Below are 22356 nucleotides of genomic sequence, written 5' to 3'. Positions count from 1 at the left end.
TCGAGAATTAATAATTCCACAGAAAAATGTTAATTAAGATATTAAAGCATATGAGTTTACTTAATATGCGTATTAATATTATAGACAGGTTTCACGTGAATAACGGTGCCTTATAATTTAAGTTTTATTCAATATTGTGAACCTGGATAAATTGTAGTCAGGTGTATTTATAGTGTAGAATTATCTTAATTTTTAAGACATTTATTTTAGAAGTTGTCATAAAGTAGTAAAATATTAAAAATATTACCTCCTTTTTTTTGGTTACCTTACCTTTATAAAACCATATTTCCATATGCTTATATAAACTATTTATTTAAAATATATTGAGTGAATAAAGTATTATTCATTATTATACACATTGTTACATATTTCTTTACAAATAAAATACCATATTTCATTATTTAACATTATATTAACAGATCCATAAGACAGCTGTTCAGCAAAACAGCTGAGAGCACCTATTTGCGCGGCAGAAAAAGCGAATAAGCTTGTGAAAAGCAAAAGCTGATAACAAAAGCCACTTGTTGAACGAAAAATAAAGCTTTCCATCAGTTTACTTTCAGCAGCTGCACTTGTCTTTACCCTCAGCCACTTATAATAGTATCCAAGATCAAAATGTCGACGATTGTGAGGAAACTTATCAGCACTGTAAATGCTGCCAAGCCAGTGGCTCCCTACAAGTAAGTACAAAATGAAGGTACAAACCTATATAAACACCTATTATTTAATTGTTGTTAAATGCTTATATAGTCAGGCTGTTGTGGCCGATCGCACTGTGTATGTGTCTGGATGTCTGGGCCTCGATAAGGAGACCATGCAGTTAGTTCCTGGAGGACCAACGGAGCAAACAGAAAAGGCCCTGGAAAATCTAGAGGCCATCCTCAAGGCAGCCGATTCCGGAGTGGATAAAGTGGTCAAGAATACAGTCTTCCTGAAGGATCTCAACGATTTCGGGGCCGTCAATGAGGTTTACAAAAAAGGTAAATATAGTACTTATTTTGTAAAAATAAAATAATTTTTTATACTAATTGAAACATTGCTTAAATATATATTTAATTTTTTTTTTTATAAACTTTATATAAGAATACCTACTGTATACCGGCCTTTCGATCGGTGTCGCCTGATAAGGCAATCGGCATCGTTAGCGCCTTATCACCCTCATTTATTGTTTACTGTAAACGTTTTATGACTGCTATTTTCATGTTATTTTTGTTGTTTGCTTATGTTTTTTTATGTTTGCTTATCTTCCGTTTCAGTGTTCAATAAGGATTTCCCGGCCCGCAGTTGTTTCCAGGTGGCCAAGTTGCCAATGGATGCACTTGTGGAGATCGAGTGCATCGCCTTGACCGGATCCGTTGAAACGAAAACCGTGCAATAGCAATTAAAATCCAGTAAACTGTGAGAATATAAAGAATATTAGCAAAAATATCATAATCATCGAACGATGATTGAGTGTTTAATGATAGATCATTGAACGATTAACAATTTAAAAGCAGTTCAAGTGCTGGAAAACTCAGTAAAAAACCAACACTGTAGCCAAATGAAGCCATACAAGCCAAGCAACATTTGTTGCCCGGCGTTATGTAAACATGCAGCGGCCAACCGGCAAGCAGCAACCAGCAACTAGCAACATGCAACGTGCAACAGGCAACGGACAACACACTTTGCATTTAAACCTTATATAGTTTACAATTTAGCGTGCGGCAATTTATCTTTGTTGTTGCTGCGGCTGCTGTGCGCCTTTTGTATTATATTTCATCAAATGTTGCTGCATAAATCACTGGCAACAGCGATTGCAGCAGCAGCAACAGTTGCAAGAGTAGCATGTTGCTAACGGTAGCCCGTTTAGACAAAGCGTTTATTTCACATTCAAATTTCAAAGTTATTCATAATGCCGACGTTGGGTTGTTGTTGCAACTGCTGCATACACAGCAAACCATTTTAAATCTTATATTTTGTTTATTGTTTATTTTTTCCAAAAGATTTTATAATTGAATTGAACTTGTTAAGCTTTGTAAATTTTGAAATGCTTTTTGAAAATGATAGCTACGAATTTTGGTTATGTATTTTCCTTAGTTTGCGGCACATTTGAATAATTTTTTGGGAAACCTTATTTTTTTTTTGTTTAATTTCTGTACTTGTTTTGTTTTCTGTGTATGCTCCATATTGATGCGGCTGCCTTTCAGGCTCTTTTCGCCTTTTACGGACCCCAACTCCCGGACTCGTGTTTTGTCTAGCATTTGTTTTGATTTTTATTTAAATTTCAGTGAATTTGTCTGCACTCGACTGCCTTTTGGATGATTTATTGTCCTTGTTGAAGCGAGTGCCTGGTGTGAATATGAGTGGTTGCGATGCGGCACGATTATATGGTGGCTATATGGTATATGGTCGCGACTATTTCTACAATTGTCGGCTCCGCTAACCATTCATTTTTCCACAATTTTTGTTTGATATTGTTGCACCCGCAGCGTGCAACATCCATGTTGATGTGGCCGTCGTGTAATTAATTCGCGGCGCATCAGCCGACAGTTGTGAATAAATGGTAATAAATACGCCTGAACCGACGACAACGGACGAACACCTACGCGTAAAAGGAACTTGAAGTGCGACTAATTAATTTCGACGCACGACAAATGAAGCCGAAAAGGGATCTCATCCTCCGCTTGAGCGGTGAAAGTGCGCATAATTTACACGCACCGGCTTGCGCCCAAAATTAAACGCATAATTCTGTTGTACATTTTGGCCAATTTGCTTATCAGCCAAGGCAGTGGGCCAGGCTTGCGACTCGTTGGCCAATTAAGAAAGCCACATGCGGTAGCCAACGCTGGATATCAGCTTACATGTGTTTTTCGGCCAATTGTAAGTTGTAAGTTGTCATAATTAAAATATTATCCGAATCGCGAGACCTTGTCGCAGGGTAATTAGTTGTTAAACTGAGCTTTCACTTGTTGGCACTTAAAAGGGACCTAACATAAGCTGGGTAAGGGATTAAGAAGGTATTCCACCATAAAACACTTCTTATAAAAACTTAATTGAAAAGTATTATTTATGATTTGAAATGTACAGGTAAAGTTATATATATTACCATTTTAATAAAAATTTGTTGTTTTATGTTTGTTTTGCTTTTTAAAATCTATAAAAAAAATATTGACTTTAAATAAAGAATTCACACATTAAAAGCAAAAGAATTTTGTTTTCCTAAAAAACGTTTTAAAGAAACATAAAAACACTTAAAACTTGCGCAAATAGTAAAGTAATGCCTACTTTTAGGGCTGCCATTATACAGAACTGTCATTCACAGAAAGATAAACGAATTGAGCAACACTGCCAGCTAGAGATGGGCGTGGGCAGACTTAGAATTTACAAATAAAAATTAATTGGATGCAGATGTTTTATATTGTAATTTATTACTAATTTAATTAAATGAATGTAAAAATAAAATAAATTTATAGAATATTTTATTTACATTTCTTGGCACACGTTTAAAATTAAGTAACAATGCAATGTCCAAAGGAGTATCGGAACTATCGACAGACTGGAGTAAACATCGATAGGCATTGCCATTCGCAGCGAGAAACAACAACACTCCGACGATTATCGCCCATCCCTATTACGAACTACAATCAATATGCAATGCCAGTAAATGCTGAAAACAGCAACAAATCGAGCTAAATAATATCAGTTGAAATATAAGTGCATTTGCACCAGTGAAATTAATAGTGTATATCAACAATCGTTTAAAAAGAGCCGTCAAAAGCCGCTTGGAAAGGCCAGGTACAAAAACATACATACACAAGCGCAGACATAGACACCCACACATGGAAGACGTCTTTTCCATGACAAAGTGAAATAGAAGAAACCGTAAAGAAAATAAAGCGAGCAACAAATTAAAATAAAAGTATGAAATCACAACCGTCTGGCATTTAGATAGACCTATTTTGGATATGTATTTATCGGTCATCGACCGACAGTGCGAGTGAAACAACGGTTCTTGTATTAATTGCACGTATATGTACATATGTACATAACAATTATATTGTCGCCGTGTGAGTTTTTTTTTCTCCTCCGTTTCTCTTACACGGAGAGATCGGCTGTGCCTGCGAACATATATCCCCGATTTCTGCGATATATGTAATATATATGCAACAAAGGAAGTGGCGTCGCAGTATGGTGATCGGGATTACCTCCCCCGCGAGCCCGGGATATTCGCAATTGCGAACTATTTGCGAATAAAAACCGCCGCTTCCCCAAATAGACATACACACACTCGCACATATGTTTTTTTGTGTATGTATGTATGTATGTATATTCGCGCTTGACACCCTAACATTTTGCGTGGAATGTTTGCATAAAAGAAAAAGGAAACTTGCCTCGGGAGTGACAACCTACTTTGATTATCTTATAAACAATAGATGGAAACTCTGGTGAAACTAATTGATTTAACTCCTTTATCTTCTAGGATTACCCGTAGAACGTGAGAATTTTGCTCGTGTCTTGTGGAACATTGTTTACATCCGAAGGAAGCAGATTCCGTCATCGGAAAAGTCGGAAAAGCACCTGCACCTGCAGCTCCCTGCTCCGGAGTCCGGACCGCCAATAAAGTGGAGGAGCAGTGCCGACGCTTGCAAAGCATGAATCTACGGGGAAATCCTCCCAAGAAGGAGGGCAAAATGCGCATACGCGCTTTTCCGGTAAGAATCTCAAAAGGATTGAAGAAAATCTTTCGAAACAGGGCTTAAGTTGAGAATAAGAAAAGGTACATTAAACAGTTATTAATACAAACTAATATTTTAAAACGGAGAGCCTGCCCAACCAGTTGGGAACTTAAATTAGGAAACGTTTCGAAAACCCTATGATCTATAGTATCTTAACTGTTCTTAACTAATTATTATTAATATTAGTAACAATTAATTGTTATGGGTTACTATTATAAAACATTTTTAAACTGTTCTTAACTAATTATAATTATATTGTAATAAATTATTGTTATAGGTTATTATAATAGTTATTGTTTAAACTTTGTATATGTATTTGCTTTATGATCTAAATGCAAACGTAAAGTTGGAATCTCAACAGCTTTTATCGTTATTACGACTAAAAACCGATCAATCTTTAGGGTTTATGATTATTAATATTATATAAGGTTATATAGGAAACAAAAAGCATTCCCTAGCAACTTTTATTTCAAAATAACTGAACTAACTTAAATATTTTAAAGTGTTTTTATTTAATGGTAACTACAAAAGTTTGACTGAATGTACGACAAGGGTTAAGCTATTTTTAGACACTGATTAAGTCCTAATCGCATTTTGTGAAAGTATTAAATAACCAAACAAACATTCAAAAACCACTTGCAGTTCAATACTTTTCCCATTAGATGTGCGCTGAAAATTACTTGAAAAATCAGCATGAACTTGCAAAATTTCCCGATTATATTGTTAATATGTTTTTATTAATTGTTCTATAAAATACTTATATGTACATGCCCAGGTCGTGTGAGCTTTCACCCTCCATCCAATCAAAATGTCAGGCGACAAGAAAAGCAAACCAAAAAAAAAAAACCTAGAACAAATAAAAACATCAAAACACCCAACGGGGCTAGGGGAAGTTTGAACACACATTTTAGTTTTTAAGTTACAACGAATTCAATCGTAGTTTTCGAGAAATTATTGTTCCCCAACAGCACACACGAAAAGTCTGTAAACATCTGTATGTGGAGAGCAGGGTGAAGGGCGAGACCCGAAACGCGAGAAGAACTCTGGCCGGAGCAAGGAGCACAGCGGAGGAGGAGGAGCAGCAGCAGCGGAAGAGGAGCACCGCGCGCGCGCATGTGTCATAGAAGCCGTCACCATTAAGTCGTCAAACGAAAGTCGGTCCCGCAAGGCACCGGCCTCAGCAGCGGGCCATCATTCAGCCCGTCGCTCCCTGGCGCTCAGCGAGGATCAGAGGAGGAGCAACCACCACCACTACCACCACCACCACCAGCACCGCCGAGGGGACAGGACAAGGGAGGAGGAGCTGGACCAGCGTAGCCGACCCATGCACGGCCGCGATCCCCGCCAGCAGCAGCCGGAGCCACTGAACAACCTCAACGCCCATGGTCGCTACCACAACCGCATGGTGGCCGGCTCCAACAACTTCGATGGCGCAAACGTGGGCAATGTGAGCGCCAGTGCGACTTCCCAGATTGCCAGGCAGGAGCTTCTGGGACGGCAACAGACGCGGAATTTGGACACCAACGAGCCCACCGAATCCTTAACACAGCACCAGCGTCTGCTGGCCCAGCGTCGTTTGGAAACGCAGGGGTTGCTTGCCCTCCAGCAGCGCAACTACGTTCTTTCCGGCGGAAGGATTCGATCGCGGACGGACAGCAGAGTTACTCCTGCTACCGCTACCGCTTCTGCACCTGCTCCTGCATCTGCACCAGCGTCTGCACCTGCGCCTATTGCCATGCCAGCTCCAATTCCTGCTGCTCCCGCTACCGTTAAAACTACACCCACTGCTACGCCCACCGCTCCACCAACCCCCGCATCAGTGATCCTAGAAGATGTGAAAAAACGCATTCAAGAAATTGGACGGAAGTATCCGCTCTGGCTACCCGAGTACAAGCGAAGGGCTTTTAATGTTAGCCCAATTATTAATAACTTTTAAACAGGGACCTAAACCTAAGATCTAGTATCTACCTGAATAACACAACCTTTACTTTGGAGGAAGGAAATGTTAACAGATGGTTTCATAGATTATTTTATGTTCAGAAATTCGGAAATTTGACTATCTATACAATCTAACCCTAACCAAAACCCACGCTGATTTTAAGCGAATAAGTTAATATTTAAGATTAAATTTACTCTTAAAAAGATCAATTTTATATTTAAATAGTACTAAATGGAAACAAAGTTTTATGAACAATATTTTAAAATCCGTTGCTTTTAAAACCGGTTATACTAAAGATACCCCAAAATAGAGAAAGTTTATATGTAATTAAATAGGTGCTTATAAATGTAAATGTCAGGGTGTAAATGCGATACCGATACCCAACCTGGTCCCTGAAAACTAACCCGCTGCTTTATACAAAATAATAAACATAATTATGTTTTTTTTTCAGGCCTCCATGGACGAGAAGTACGTGGAGACCATTTGGGCCAGTTTGAAGAACGCCATCCAGGAGATACAGAAAAAGAACAACTCGGGACTGTCGTTTGAGCAGCTCTACCGGAATGCGTACAACATGGTGCTGCACAAGCACGGCAACAGACTGTACTACGGCCTCAGGGAGGTCGTCTCCGAGCACCTGGAGCACAAGGTGCGGGCGGACGTGCTGGAGGCACTGCACAGCAACTTTCTGCCCAAGCTTAACCAGGCCTGGACGGACCACCAGACATCCATGGTGATGATACGCGACATACTCATGTACATGGACAGGGTCTATGTGCAGCAGCGTGAGGTGGACAATGTATACAATCTGGGATTGATTTTGTTTAGGGATCAGGTAAGGAACATCAACATCAACGATAATTTGTTAAGTTTTAAACGCCACTTATTTGCCAGGTGGTTCGCTATTCGGAGATCCAAAAGGCTCTGCGGGAGAAACTGCTGGGCATGGTGATGGAGGAGCGACATGGCGAACCCATTAACCATCTGGCGATCAAGAACGCTTGCAGCATGCTGATCACACTGGGTATCAACTCGCGCACTGTCTACGAGGAGGACTTTGAGAAGCCCTTCCTTGCCCAGTCGGCGGCGTTTTACAAATTCGAGTCGCAGAACTTTCTTGCCGAGAACAACGCTGGCGTTTACATCAAGAAAGTTGAGGCGCGCATCACGGAGGAGTCCTCACGGGCGGCGCTCTATCTGGACAAGGACACAGAGCCGCGCATCGTGCGCGTCGTCGAGGAGGAGCTGATCAAAAAGCACATGCGCCCCATTGTCGAAATGGAGAACTCGGGCGTGGTGTACATGATCAAGAACTCTAAGACCGAGGATCTGGCCTGCACATACAAGCTCTTCTCGCGCCTGAAGGAGGAGGGCCTCAAGGTGATAGCGGACACCATGTCGGCATATCTGCGGGAGCAGGGACGCATGCTGGTCAAGGAGGAGGAAAACGGCAACACGAATCCCATCACATTCGTGCAGAACTTGCTGGATCTCAAGGATCGTTTCGACCAGTTTCTAGTGCACTCGTTCGCCAACGATCGCATCTTCAAGAACGTCATCTCATCCGATTTCGAGCATTTCTTGAACCTGAACAACAAATCGCCAGAGTATCTATCGCTTTTCATCGATGACAAACTGAAAAAGGGCGGCAAGGGAGTAAGTGTTCATATTGCAAAATGCTTGGCGGCATGTATAAATGCTTTCGGTTACTTTTTTTTTCACAGATGAGCGAGCAGGAAATTGAGTCCATCTTGGATAAAACAATGGTGCTCTTCCGTTTCCTATTGGAGAAAGATGTCTTTGAGCGCTATTACAAGACGCATTTAGCCAAGCGATTGCTGCTAAACAAATCAGTCTCAGATGATTTCGAAAAGAACATGATATCCAAACTAAAGGTGGGTTTAAAATCTAACAACTAAGTACTAGGTACGGATGTATATTTCATGCTTTCTGTTTGTTTTTATTGCAGACTGAATGCGGCTGTCAATTCACCTCGAAGCTAGAGGGCATGTTTAAAGACATGTCGGTCTCCAATACGATCATGGATGAGTTCAAGAGCTATGTAAATAATAACAATTTATCTCTGGGCGGTGTTGAGTTAACGGTACGCATACTAACCACCGGCTTCTGGCCCACACAGGTAAGTTCGATAAAGTCTGCAATGAGTCTGGATATATGTATGTTGAATTACATTGCATTTCCCTTACAGACAGCAACTCCCAACTGCAACATACCTGCCGCACCCCGCGAAGCCTTTGACATATTCAAGAACTTCTATCTGAACAAGCACTCAGGGCGTCAGTTGACGTTACAGCCACAAATGGGTGAGCTAAAGATGCAAGCCCTTGCTTGTTACATTCCCGTTTCTAACATACTCCATTTTTGTAATACAGGAACCGCCTATATTAACGCTGTGTTTTATGGCCGCAAAGCAGCCGAAAGTGAAAAAGATAAAGATGCACCCAGTTCCAGTTCGAGCGGCTGTGCAGTGCCCACCACCACACGCAAGCACATTCTGCAAGTGTCCACCTACCAGGTGAGTTTCAATGTTTAATAAGCCTACCAATAACACTTAACAAATAAACTAAATATTGATCAATATATTTAATAACCCAAAATAGATGTGCGTGCTACTGCTATTTAACAACCGCGACGTGCTCACCTACGATGACATCCACCAGGAGACGGACATACCGGAACGGGAGCTGGTGCGAGCTCTGCAATCGCTGTCCATGGGCAAACCCGCTCAGCGTTTGCTGGTGCGCAATTCCAAGACGAAAACTAAGGACATCGAGCCCACGGATGAGTTCTACGTGAACGATGCCTTTGTCTCCAAGTTCCACAGGTAAGACATTGTTCTTGACTAAGAGGAATCCATGACTAACACCACGAATTCACACAATTCAGGGTGAAGATCCAAACTGTGGCCGCCAAGGGCGAGTCGGAGCCAGAGCGCAAAGAGACGCGCGGCAAGGTCGACGAGGATCGTAAGCATGAGATCGAGGCGGCCATTGTGCGCATCATGAAGGCTCGCAAGCGCATGGCTGTGAGTATTTCGGCTTATCTTAGTAGAAAATGTCTTTTAATTGTGATTTATTTATATACTACACAGCACAACTTGCTGGTGTCGGACGTGACGTCGCAGCTGAAGTCGCGCTTCTTGCCCTCGCCCGTGTTTATCAAGAAGCGCATCGAGGGTCTAATCGAGCGCGAGTATCTGCAACGATCACCCGAGGATCGGAAAGTTTACAACTACTTGGCCTAAGCGGCTAATGCACAGCAGTAGCAGTAGCAGCATCTTGATCCGAATTCGGACCATCACTCATCTTCAAACCGCCAGGGCTAACACACTGAAAACAAAGTCCGAGTCTCGGATAGCGCATGCGAATGATATTTTTGACCACGACCATAGATGACCGCCAGCCAATAACCCAAAAGCATTATTATACCAATATTAGTATGCCCCGAATTGTGAAATTTCGATTCGCAAACCCATTTTGTAAGCCTGACATTCAAAATTGATCAGTTTAAAATGCTATTGGATAAGACAAGCCTCACACCATAATTATTATCCCTCTAATATATTTCTTGATATTCTCTAACCACTGTTTATGGTCATTTCTTTGCGCATAGCAAGTGTTTAGCAGTAAGCCCAGCCCACACACACAAACACACACACACCTGCACACCCAATTCAGAGCCACACCCACATCATTATCCACCCACATGAATTGTACGCAAAGCAAGATAAGAGAAATAATGCATAATGCAAGCACTAGTTGTAAGCAGCTGAGTAAAAGGTAAAGAAGCAACAACAGAAATATAAGCAAAAAAAAAAAAGGAATATTAATAACTATAAATATAGCTAAAATAATAAATTTATAAATGAATTATTAAATTTAGTGAGCGTTTGATGATGTACATTTATACGTCTGACCTAAATCCAAATCCAAGCCCCAATTCCTTTGCGAAAACATTCAAGCCACCTTTTGAGATTGATGTGAACATAACTTAAAGATCGCAATGATTTGTTCATTATTCCTATCTTTATTTTTGTGTACGCCCAAAGCAAGTGTTTAACGTGCAGTGATTACTATTATCTGTATCTGTATGAAAGTTGTTTTATCTATTAGTTGATATGTGGATTCAATTCCAAGTATATAGGCAACAGTTCTGTAATGGATTTGAATTAAGTAGGACACAAAGAATTCATTTTGAATAAAACACGAGAGAAACAATTTCACGCCGAACAAAAAAGCATGAAAACGGAAGCAAACGCGATCTAAATATTGTAAATACATTTTTGTTCTTACGTATGAAAAATCGATATAAATAAAACGTATAATGAGCGTTAACATTTAACAATTGTTGTCTATCTTTTAAAAGGATTTTAAAACATTTTCACTATGGAATGCTTTTATTCGCCTGTAAAATAAAACTAATTTGGTAACAATTTTTATCCACAACAAGTGTTGTTTTAAATTGGTGTTTGAACATTTTAATGCTATGCATTTGATTTTGGGCGGGAGAACAGGAAATTCTCTTAGATATTGGAATTTGCATTTAAATTTCTTTTTTAAATTTATTCTTAAGTCTTTCTTAATATTTTTTTTCGGAATTTTTGAAAATTTAGTATTATGATTTTTAGTGAAACGTTTTGTTGTTTTTAAAATTTACTTTTGTTTATTTGTTGCCTAATTTCTAACAAACGTTTCCCAAAATCACACAGTTCTTGTTCAAAAGAAACAATTATTTTGTTTAATTTGATTTAAATTAGTTTATTCGTTTTTCAAAGATTGTGTAAACTTTTTGAATGCTCAGCTTATCGGGCAGCCAGACCATTCCCATACCGGAGTTATCAATTTCGGCCAAACAAACTTATCCAATGGCAAATACCCCACCGAATAAGTTAACAAATATACGAATTTGGCCGATCCGAGACCGCAACTTGGGCAAACAGCGATGACTTGCGGATATATAGTGAGCAGTATCGGGAGCAACGGGGCTGGAATTCACAACTGTTAAGCTCTTGGGCAAACACGGAGCGATCCAATTCCAATTCCGATTCCAATCCAATCCAACGCACTGATAAGCAGAGAGTCGAGTCGGGTTGAGTTTCCTCAGTGTACGAGAGGTTCTCTGGGTTTTGGGTTTTGTTTCTTTTTTATTTTTAGGAGCGAATACGAAACGCTGCTCGGTTCGCTTTAGTTAAGCGATCGAGATTCAGTTTTCAGTTTCGGTTTCAGTTTTTGCCACGGTCTCCATGCGAAACGTTGTTCGCCGATCTTGCGGAATTTCGATCGGATCGGGGGAGGGAAATAAAAACAACAAGCTGGAAATCGTATACTTAATACGCGTGTGTGTAGCTCGAAAAAAAATAAAACAAGAAAAATATAAATAAACAAAACTACAGGCTGCTACGTCAGAAGACTACAAACAAAAGATATGAACGCAGCGCGCTGACGTCGCCGCCAAGGTTCGAATCAGATATTATATTTTATTTTCTTTTTTTTTTTCGCCCATTTTGAGTGTTGTTTTTTGATAAGTTTACAACTTTTACAACTCATGTGTTTGTTGTTTTTGAGTGAGTGAGTGAGTGAGTGAGTGATTTTTTGGCCAAGTGATTTGAATGCACTTCAAGGGGAAGGAGAATCGCATTCTCTTTCCGATCAGCAGTGCCTTGAGATTGCCGCTCTCGAAGTGAACGTTCCGATGTGGAAACCATATACACATGTCTAACTACGCCAGCTAATCCCAGCCAGACTAGATCAGCCTTAAATTGGCCGCCATAAGAACTCGCAAATTGAATGCCATCACGCAGTGGGAACGGAAGGAGGAAGTAGTAGTCGAAAATTTGGACCATAGTAGTCATGGGCTCTCGTCGAGCTGGTTTTATCCTGGACTCCAGGTCTATGGGTATGGATCGCTCCAGACCACCATCACCATCACCGTCGCCATCACGATTGCCAGCCGCCAGTCCAGAGTGCAACAATTCGCAGGAGCAATCGGGGAAGCAAGCCGAACAGCTGGACAGTGCCAGTAACTCCAAGTGGGACATCCTGACCAGGGAAGGTCCCTCCGCCGTTGGGGCATCCTGCCATGCCCAGTGCAATGCCAGCACGGCGCCCGTGACCACCGATTACTTCCGCTGCCTGCTCCAGAAACTACGAGACGCCTCCGGCGAAGCTGCCGGGATGAACTTCGAGCTGAACAACATATTCCTCAAGCGGCTGGAGGAGATCGACTGCCTGGATGGACAAAGCGGGGATGCAATGGTGAGCGGATAGGTAATCCAATGGAGGATATATAAATTTATTAATTATAACAAAGTATTTGCTGTTGAGAAAATTTATTTATTTGTTGCACAAGTTAATTCAAAAATATTAAGCAAATCTTTTCGACTATAAAGGTAGAAAATTCTTATAGTTTCTTTATATACGGAAAGCCATTTTTGTTTAAATATTGATTATTGGTAAATAAACGGAGTAAATTTAAGGTTTTAATACCCAATTTAAATCTATTTCGCTTTGATTTTCATCTATTGCGGTTTTTAGCAATTTTAAATGTATATTATAATACTTGTAATATTTAATTTAAACATTTTTTCATACGTTTTAAAATCTGAAAAAGTAACTAACAAACAAGATTTTTTTTTAATCTAATATTTTTCACATTTAAAATATTTTAATATTTAATCACGCATTTTAATAAGAATTGTATTTGGAATTCTGATTTCTGTACTCGATTTAATTATTTTTTGTTTTGATTTTCATCTATTGCAGTTTTTCGGTAGTATAAACATGAACAAATTAATATTTTTTTTTTTTAAATTTCACTCAAGTATTTTTAAAAGTGCTTTTAATATCCAAAAATTGAATTTCAATATAAGCCATAAAATGCATTAAAATAAAAGAGGAAGTATTTTAAATCTAATATTTTTCACACTATAAAAATAGCTTTTTATTAATTGTGTTTAAGATTATAATTTAATATTTAATTAAAATCTTAGGTATATAATACTGAATTCATTATTCAGGTTTTTATTCCTACCATTTATCAGTGTAATATTGTGCACATCAATTTAAATATTTTATTATGAAATCATGCAGTCTAATATGCCTTGTAGTTTTAATTATGAACTCATTTTTCTTTTTTCCTCATAGTACACCTCCCAGCTGCGTCTGGTCACATACCAGGATTGGGTGGACTTCCTGCTCCACGTGAACAACATGATCCTGGGTAACATGTCCGATTTGGAGGAGGAGGCGTACGGCAAGGTCGTCACCTGCTTCCAGTCGGTCCGCGGGGAACAACAGCAGGCTCTGGACGAGAATCGCAAGCTGCGAAAGGACTTCGGCTCGATCTTGAAACTTGTGCAGACGGCCTATCACCACCACATCTGGGAGATCGAGGGCCTCAACCTGGAGACCCTGTCCCTCAACCAACTGCTGGGCCTGGGCCGGGATCAGGTCCGGCCGGAAAGCGAATGCGAGAAGGTAGGCCACAGATCCCCGAGCGAAAAGGGCAGCGGCGATTTCCAGTGCAAGAGCCCGCCCATATCTGTTAGAATCGTAAACACTACAAAACAAGATACGCGTTGAATTCGTAGTTGGGTTGTATATGTTTCCGTTTAATAAATTGCTATGTTTTGTTCGTTTTGCTCATCAAGGAGTGCCTGGCTTTAATTGGTGTCTTACTCCTTTGCAGATGGGCGAGTGCATGAAGTCCTTGGTCACCGAAATGGCCGCCAAGCATGACGAGGTATGCCATTTGAAGGCACAAATCAATGCCCTGGAGGAAGTGGTCCAAACGGCCAGGCAGAAGCTGCTCCTCAAGGATCAGTGCATAGCCCAGCTCAATCAGCAGGTGAGAGAAACAATATTTAATATTTAAATTAAATTTAAATATTTATACATATTTAATATTTAATATTCGTATAAATGTTAAGTGTATAAAATTTTCCTATTGACGAAAATCAAGATCAATATTATTTTTAAGGGCTATCTGGTGGTCTAGTGACGTTGCTCATTATTGAGCTGAGTTTTATAATTTATTTATATATTTATATATATATTTATTTTCTTATCGCTTAATCGTCTCAACGGAAACCCGGTCATCTTACGTTTCAGTAGATTGTCAATATTGTAGGAAAATTCTTAGTGTAGTCAACTCAAGGGATCTGAATTTTTCAACTAATCATTTATATTCCATATACCCTGAGAACAGGTGCAGGAGATCACGGAGTGCTTTACCAACATGACGGAGCATACGCCATGCGAGGGGCCCTCGATGAATGCCACCAAGGATGTGCACCAGGATCAGCCCACTCTGGAGGCGTCCTTGAGCGACACGGCGACCGTGGAGACGATATCCAACGACATGTTGCAGAACCTCTCCATACAGGACAACCAGGAGAGCGAGATGCTGCGACTGCTGAACACGGAACTCAACGATCTCTTCGATCTGCATAGCAAACAGGAGTACCAGGCCATGGACTGTCGCCGGAAACGTCTGTCCTGTTTCTTCGAAAAGCTGGTAAGCAAATCCCCGTTTTTAACAGAAATAAAAGCTATAGATTTTATCATTTCTAAAGAAATATATCACTTGTCTGTAGCTTTACTTGCTCACAAGTTATGAATATACAAAGTCTAGCTTTTTCTAGCTTTTTTCCCGCAAAACTAGCTAGTTTTAAAAAATATCGTAGAAAAATGTTTTTTTCAATGACCTGCACATCTCATTAAAAATTATCCGAGGATCCTAAAATAAACCCTTTTATTTGTTTTAACCGATAAACAGAGGCTCAAAAAGTTGTATTTAAAGATATACCAAAAATTTGTAATTTTTGAACAACTTTTGAGTTTTTGAGGCTTAAAAAAATGCGTTAGAAAATGCTTTGGTAGAAAAAAAGTTTAAATACCTGGCTAAAGCGGTCCGAATGGAAAACATTTAAAATTTGTTTTCCTAAGTCGAATGTTTTTGTCAGAAAATTGAATATCAGCAACTTCGCATGTTGAAGATCCATCACGATTTTTGTTTGATTTAATTATACTTTTTATATTCAAGTCTTTCGAACGCGATGATACGGTGAGAAAGCTGGAGAGCATTCGCAGTCATCTGAGGATCCTCCAATCGGACCTAGAACAGTCCTGCCTGAACTCGGAGCCCGACGATCCGGACACCCAGATAATAGAAGGCGTGCGAAGACGTCTTCACTCCCTGGAGCAAAAAAACCGGGAATTGCACGGAAAATGCCAGCGCTCTGATACCGAGTCCAAAAGTTCGTATTCCTGATAATTCAAAATAAAGGGAGTTTCGCTATAACTATGGAAAAAAGTCAAAATTTCAGAGCTGCGAGCCCAGATCGAATCGGATAAAAGTTTGAGTCAAAGGAATTCGGATATTTTGAAGGAGATTGCCGATTTGATTTGCAAATTGGTAAGATTATGTTTATAGGCTTTAGTATAATATCTATGAAATTTATTTTTAATGAATTTTAATTAGAATAAATTTAAATTTTAGTTTTAATATAAACATATAATATTTAATATAAATATATAAATGGTATTGAAACTCTAAATTCAATGATGAAACTTAAATGGCATTTTAGAGATACATAAATATTATATCGCGTTAAGTTAAGTTGTCTTATTAAACCACTATTAAAGCCCACTTTTGAAATTAGCACCCTTCGGCTTTCTCATACAACGACGCCTACGATGAATCCTCGAGGGAAAACCCCTTTTGCATAGCCATTAAGGAAATGTTCGAGCAGAGTGCCGAGAAGGAGCATAAACAAATGGCATGTGTGAGTATCTGACGCTTTCGATTACCCCGCAATTAAGCGATTCCAATAACCCCGGTTGTCATATCAAATGCAGAAAGGCGATACGAAAATACCTACACTAAAAAGGGAGCCCACCAAAGCCACCAAACCTCCTCCTGCAGCCACAGCAACAACACAATCAACAACTAAACCTTTAACTAAGCCAACGACAACTAAAACTACAACTAAAACTACAACTACAGTAGCGAAAACAACGACAAAAGCCAGGACCTCCAAGTAACTATGTCACTTGTTGACCCTCTTAAACATTTAGTCTAAGCTAAGCCAAGTTAAGTGCAGTTAAGTATAGCTTAAAGTTCGTCAAAGTTGTAAAGTTATTTATCATCGAAATGGTTCCCGCCAAAAACTAACAGAAGAGCAAAAAAAGAAAGAATTTGATTGTTTATGTACACAAATCAGTTTGTTTATATACACAAATGGACTGAAATCTAAGTGACGAAAATCGAGCCAGAAGCTCACTCAAAAGGGGATAAAAACTAAAACAATTATCTGTAACAAAACAATTTTAATTTAAGCATTCCTCTGACTCAATTAATGTTTACTTAGTTTTAAATTTAATATATCATATATCCCATATTATATTGTTAAATTTTTATGGCCATGCCACTGGCGTGAAATACATTTTCCGCTCCTTACATAGAATTTTCCTATGTGGTAAATGACATTCGCCTTCGCGAAGGAAACTCCATATATATTTAATACATATAGTATCCTGGCGGGAATCACAACAAATATTATTGCCATTCGAGTCGTCTGATTTATTTACCCATATATTTTTGCCTGGTCGCAAAAGTAAGTCCCCTTTTGGGTTTTGTGTCTACATTCGACAAATACAAATCGCTTGCGCGAATGTGTTTATTGTGGAAACTTGGCTGTATGTTCAACTGCAATTGCCCGAAGAGGGAGTGCCTCCTGCCCTCCATCCATCCATCCATCCATCCATCGGGAGCCACCTGCACCCCAGGAATCGCTGGCGAATCGGAAATAGGTTTCGTGTTATTTATTTACCCACAATCGACACGCGAGGCAGGCGAGCAGTGATATGCATATCGATGAGAGCCTCGGGGATTGGGCAGGAACTCGAGTGACGAGAGATGCTCGTGATCCTCGTGAGCCCAAGGAACCCGGTATTGAACCACATACTCTCGAGGTTTTTATATGGAATTTTTTTGTTTTGGGAAAAATTAAAGGCTTCAAGGCGACTTAAATTTAGCCTTTAACTAAACAAAGGTTGCAAAATCGAAAGTAACTCATAGATTAATTTCTTTAAATCTTTTTAAGTAAATTTTTTTTTAATAAAAACTGAAAGAAAAATTTTATTTGGTTTATTTAGGAACGTCTATTTACATATTTTAAAATATATTTATTTAAGGCATATGTAAAATGTTAAACAAGTAACCTTTAAAAACCAAAAAAAAAATAAAATAAAAAAAAAGTTTTTTTTTGATGTTATTTTTTTTTTTTTGTTAATACAATCGATATAAAATTTTTAGAATTCCCTGAGCCAAGAATATATATTAAGCATATAACCGAAAAGATATATGATTAGAATTTTATTTATTTAATTTGTAATTATTTAAAAAAAAAAACTATTTAAATGTGGAGTACCGTCACGCGATCATCTCCTTGGCAAACGGCAAAATCAAACACAAGTCGGCAGGAAGCCCCAGTCAAGGAGTAGTTTGCTTCAGAATCCTGTCATCCGTCGGCGGTTGCTGTTTAGTCGCGTGAAACAAATCGGGGAAGCGCAAGGATTCGGCAGCGGGAATATATCGCGGTATATATATATATGCCGAACATAAAACAGACAATTTACGACCCCCTAATTAGCCGACCTCGCGCCCAGCCAAACAATTTGAATTTATTCGGCGCGAAAAGCGAAAGGAAAAAGGCGTGCAATTAGCCACAAAGTTTTGGGCTCAGAACGCGAGGCAAAAGTTGGCCAAAACTGCAAATTGTTTTCGAGTGTTTCGAGGGTGGGTGGCGACATACATATATATATATATATATATATATATAGTGCAAAGAGTGCAAACTGTAAATGTGCAAATTGAGTCAGTGAAAAGGTGTGGAAAACTCGCGTCGCTCTAATGGGTTTAATGACAGACAAGGAATCATAACAATTCATTGCCCCCGTCTTAATCGATTTTCACATTTTCCCGGGCTGTATCAAATTCGTACCCCGCCCCCGCTCTATTATAATATGCCTTTAAAAGTGTTTTAAGTGCGCGGAGCCACGCTTTCCCCCAAACGAATTCATTCCCCCATCTCAATAAGGATATTATTCGCTGCCACCCGCGGCAACTTTATTTTCAAATCGTGTCAAACAGTCGGGCCGGGCAAATAATAATGTCTATAAAACTGGGGGACGAAGTACCCCACCAAATTCAGTGTTGTTGCCAAAGTGCCAAAGAAACGAAACTTTGAAACCCGAAACTGAAACAGAAACTGATACCAAAAGCAAAACCAAAACCTTGCCACCTATGGGTTCGAATTGGTTTTATATTCGTGACAAACTTTTAATAGCAATATTATTGAAATGAAATGAAACGGTAATGAAGCCGAAATTCGTCTGGTTTATGCGAGATATATTTCTACTGCCGACACGAAGGCTACGTTTTCAAGCATTCGACACCGAAAGGGATTTAAATATATATATTATATATATATATATATATGGGGGGTATAAACAATCAAGAATCGACAATTGACAATTGACAATTGACAACTGACAGGTGATTCCGTGAGCGGATTTTCTGGGCAATTAGTTACAGATATCTGACTTGCCATGGTAAGCCTTTCCAAGCCTTTCACGATATCGAGAACAGCACCCACTTCCCACTTCCGTTTTGGGTTTTTGTAGAGCGGAGCAGAGGACGGCTCCATCGATTGCCCCCATCGCCAGCAGTTGGAGCACACGCTGCTCCACTGTCGCACCCAGTCGGAGATCCTGCAGGCCACGCGGGACAACTACCTGAGCATCATCGATGAGTTCAAGCGGGATCTCGAGGAGCTGACCGAACAGGTGGCCCAGCAGCAGCTCCAGCAGAGCACCCAGACCAGCCAGGCCAGCCAATCCTGTCCAGAGCCAGAGCTCCACTGTCTGGATAACCCGCGAATCAACTGCGAACTGGAGTTACAAGTTGGGCCCAAAAACAGAGCACAAAACACCTTTAAAGCACTTGATTATTACTATGATATTTTTTCCCTTATTTACTTCTCAGAACGAACACCTCGCCTGCCAAATCCAGGGACTGCAGGCCAATTTACAGGATCGAGACAATCAGATCGATCAACTGCAGTCGATGATCAAGAGCTACTCCGATTTCAGCGAAAACAATCGACTCAAAGCAGAGATACACGAGCTCAAGCAAAAGAATTGTGAGTCAACGAAATAAATAGTAACAAAAGGATGCCCTTTAGTTTTAAACATTTTAAAATAAAATCGATTTCTTCATTCAAATTAAACACTTTAAACATTTTAATTTAAAATAATAATAATAGTTTAAGAAAATGAACAGCTAAAATAATAAAATGTTTTGCTTGGACTTAACTTGCTTTTAAAAATACTTTTATACAGTAAATGGGGTGTATTTAAATTGAAACACACACAATATTTGAACAGGAGCTTTCACATTTACAACGACATTTTCAAATATTTTATAAACTTTAAGTTTTAATTAATTTTTAAATTCGGTTTGTTTTATACAAAACTCATGAAAATGATACGCATTTGGATATGATTAATCTATTTCCTAAAAAAAAACTGTCAATTACAACTTTTGGTACTAAATTTAATTAGCATTTACATTCACAAATCATGTAAATATATATGTTATAGCTACTTATAAATTTTAAAAACTGTTCAAAGTATATTTTTTTTTAAAACTTAAAAATTTGGCAAATACACAGAGAAAAAGACTTTTTGAAGCTTCGATTTAGCCATATTGGGATATGATTTACTTATTTTTTAAAAATATGCGTATGTCAATTACAATTTGTTTGTTAATTTAGTACAAAAAAAAATAGCATTTACATATACAAAACATGTGATGATATCTTCTACAACCACTGATTTCTTTTAAAAGCGTTTTCAATAGTTTAAAATTATTCTATTTAAAATTCTGTTTAAATAACTAACTAAATAACATTGAAACACTTTCCTCCGTAATAATAATAATATATTTTCTCTTCTATTTCAATTTTCTGTGCTCATTTTGGAATAATATTTCCCTTTGTTTTAGGTGATCTTTCCCGCCAGATGCGAGAACTGGCTGGCCTGCTGAAGAACCAGGAGGAGCAGCGCGCGGAGCTGTGCTCCGAGTACGAGACCATGAAGACTACCTTCCAGACGCAGTGCCAGGAGCTCAAGGGAGCCAAGAGAAAAGCGGAGAGCCTGCAGTTGCGACTGGACAAGATGGAGGAGCTGCAGTTGGAGCTGAGAACGGAGGTGGGTTTGGCTACTCTTCGGTAAACAAATTGTACAATTATATGATGTATTCCAGCGCAAAGTGCTGCGGGAGGAGGTGATCGCCCTGAAGGAGAAGGAGGCCATGTCAGCGGGACGCGAACGGGCTCTGCAGGAGCAGCAGAAGAGTGGCCACCTGGAGGTGGAGAAGATGCGTCACCTCATTCGGGGCATGCAGGCTCACCTGCAGATGGAGGACGCCCAGCATCGAGAAAGTGTGCTGCGGCTGGAGGAGGCCAACGAATCCGTGCGGGAGCAAATGCGCGGCTTTGCCAGCGAGTGCCAGCAGATGCAGATGCGCCTGAAGTAGGTAATCCGTTCGGGATGGAGTGCATCCATATAAGAGCAGCTGCCATGTCCTCTCTCTCCGGTAGGCAACAGGCCGAGGTCAACGAGCAGCAGGAGCAGATCATCGACTCCTTTCGCAGGTGGAAGGATGCCCAGGTGCGGGCCGACGAGGCGATGCGCCAATGCGCCAAACGGGCCGAGGAGCACATCCGAATGCTGCTGGACGAGAACCAGACGCTGGCCGAGGAGTATCGCACCCTCTTCCGGGACCACACGCTCCTCGAGACGGAGATGCAGCGGGTCAAGCAGGCGGTCAACTATGCGTCCAGCTCATCGATGGGATGTCCGCCGCAGGCGAGCGGCGGACGGATGAATCCCGAGGCGGGAAACGATGTGAGTGGGAGAACCTTAAAAGTTAACATATTATTAGTATTTAAAATCACTTATATATTTTATAATTTATACCTTATGTACTTCGTATACCTTTATAACTCCAAAATCATGTGAAATTCTTATTCTTTGCTTGCCTTTATCGGATCTCCTTTCATCATTTTGACCAATTGGATTGTTATTGGACTATAGATGACATAGTAATAAGTATTTTCCACAACATTTCCGACTTATCCTGTGACCTTCGCAGATGGCCAGGCGCCTGCAGAACTTGGCCAGCACCTCGCAGCGTATTTCCAACCAGAACAGGACACTCAGGACAGCAGGTCATCCGCTGGCCCAGTCCACGTTGAGGCCCACACGATCCTCGGACGATCTGTCGTAAGAGCTAGCCAGGATTTACAGGAACAGGAAAAGGAACAGGAATCTCTAGCCCCTCCCTCCGTCCATTTCAACTTGGTTCACACTCAAAATCTCTAGGCCAACCACATTTTGAAGGCTCGTCATTTGTAAATTCTCTTTGTAAATTGTAGTAGAAACTAAATAAATCCAAGTGCTTGTGTAGCTATGTGTGTTGTCAAAAAGAACTAGGTCATTTCTAGTTTGTAATGATCTTTAAGTAATATTACTCAGAGCTTCTGTACAACTGGATGAATTGCTGAAAAGCCTTATTAGTTACATGTAGCTATAAAATATAATGAAGAATCTAATA

General features: G+C 39.9%; 3 protein-coding genes across 11 annotated transcripts; all 3 read left to right on the top strand.

The window, feature by feature from the left end:
* The first annotated feature begins 519 nt into the window (after nt 1-519).
* Nucleotides 520-1428, top strand: LOC128263005 (rutC family protein UK114). The gene is made up of 3 exons (XM_052997635.1): nt 520-680; nt 751-980; nt 1257-1428. Exons 1-3 carry the CDS (start codon nt 616-618, stop codon nt 1376-1378), a joined length of 417 nt encoding a protein of 138 aa, XP_052853595.1. The 5' UTR covers nt 520-615; the 3' UTR covers nt 1379-1428.
* A 2150-nt stretch (nt 1429-3578) lies between these two features.
* LOC128262995 (cullin-3-A) lies at nt 3579-11019 on the top strand. Of its 2 annotated transcripts, XM_052997618.1 has the most exons (11): nt 3579-3774; nt 4460-4691; nt 7106-7489; nt 7549-8310; nt 8379-8549; nt 8624-8794; nt 8864-8978; nt 9048-9190; nt 9276-9499; nt 9562-9700; nt 9767-11019. In XM_052997618.1, exons 2-11 carry the CDS (start codon nt 4632-4634, stop codon nt 9917-9919), a joined length of 2322 nt encoding a protein of 773 aa, XP_052853578.1. In that variant the 5' UTR covers nt 3579-3774; nt 4460-4631; the 3' UTR covers nt 9920-11019. The 2 variants fall into 2 exon arrangements, with proteins under 2 accessions (XP_052853578.1, XP_052853577.1); XM_052997617.1 differs by lacking the exons at nt 3579-3774; nt 4460-4691 and adding an exon at nt 5583-6624.
* Nucleotides 11020-11468: 449 nt separating this feature from the next.
* On the top strand, nt 11469-22208 carry LOC128262996 (early endosome antigen 1). Of its 8 annotated transcripts, none has more exons than XM_052997619.1 (13): nt 11473-12130; nt 12331-12929; nt 13818-14150; nt 14362-14520; nt 14881-15189; nt 15718-15931; nt 15989-16089; nt 16337-16459; nt 19723-19879; nt 20743-20948; nt 21004-21272; nt 21341-21647; nt 21895-22208. In XM_052997619.1, the coding sequence occupies exons 2-13, from the start codon at nt 12525-12527 to the stop codon at nt 22027-22029; spliced, it is 2718 nt and encodes a 905-aa protein (XP_052853579.1). In that variant the 5' UTR covers nt 11473-12130; nt 12331-12524; the 3' UTR covers nt 22030-22208. The 8 variants fall into 8 exon arrangements, with proteins under 8 accessions (XP_052853585.1, XP_052853579.1, XP_052853580.1 ...); XM_052997620.1 differs by having other exon boundaries at nt 12328-12929; XM_052997621.1 differs by having other exon boundaries at nt 11474-12929; nt 21837-22037.
* The last annotated feature ends 148 nt before the right edge of the window (nt 22209-22356 follow it).

The sequence above is a fragment of the Drosophila gunungcola genome, unplaced genomic scaffold, assembly GCF_025200985.1.
Source record: "Drosophila gunungcola strain Sukarami unplaced genomic scaffold, Dgunungcola_SK_2 000001F, whole genome shotgun sequence".
In the NCBI taxonomy this organism is placed as follows: domain Eukaryota; kingdom Metazoa; phylum Arthropoda; class Insecta; order Diptera; family Drosophilidae; genus Drosophila; species Drosophila gunungcola.
The sequence above is the reverse complement of the archived record's forward strand: the minus strand, read 5'-3'. Positions and strand labels throughout refer to the sequence as shown.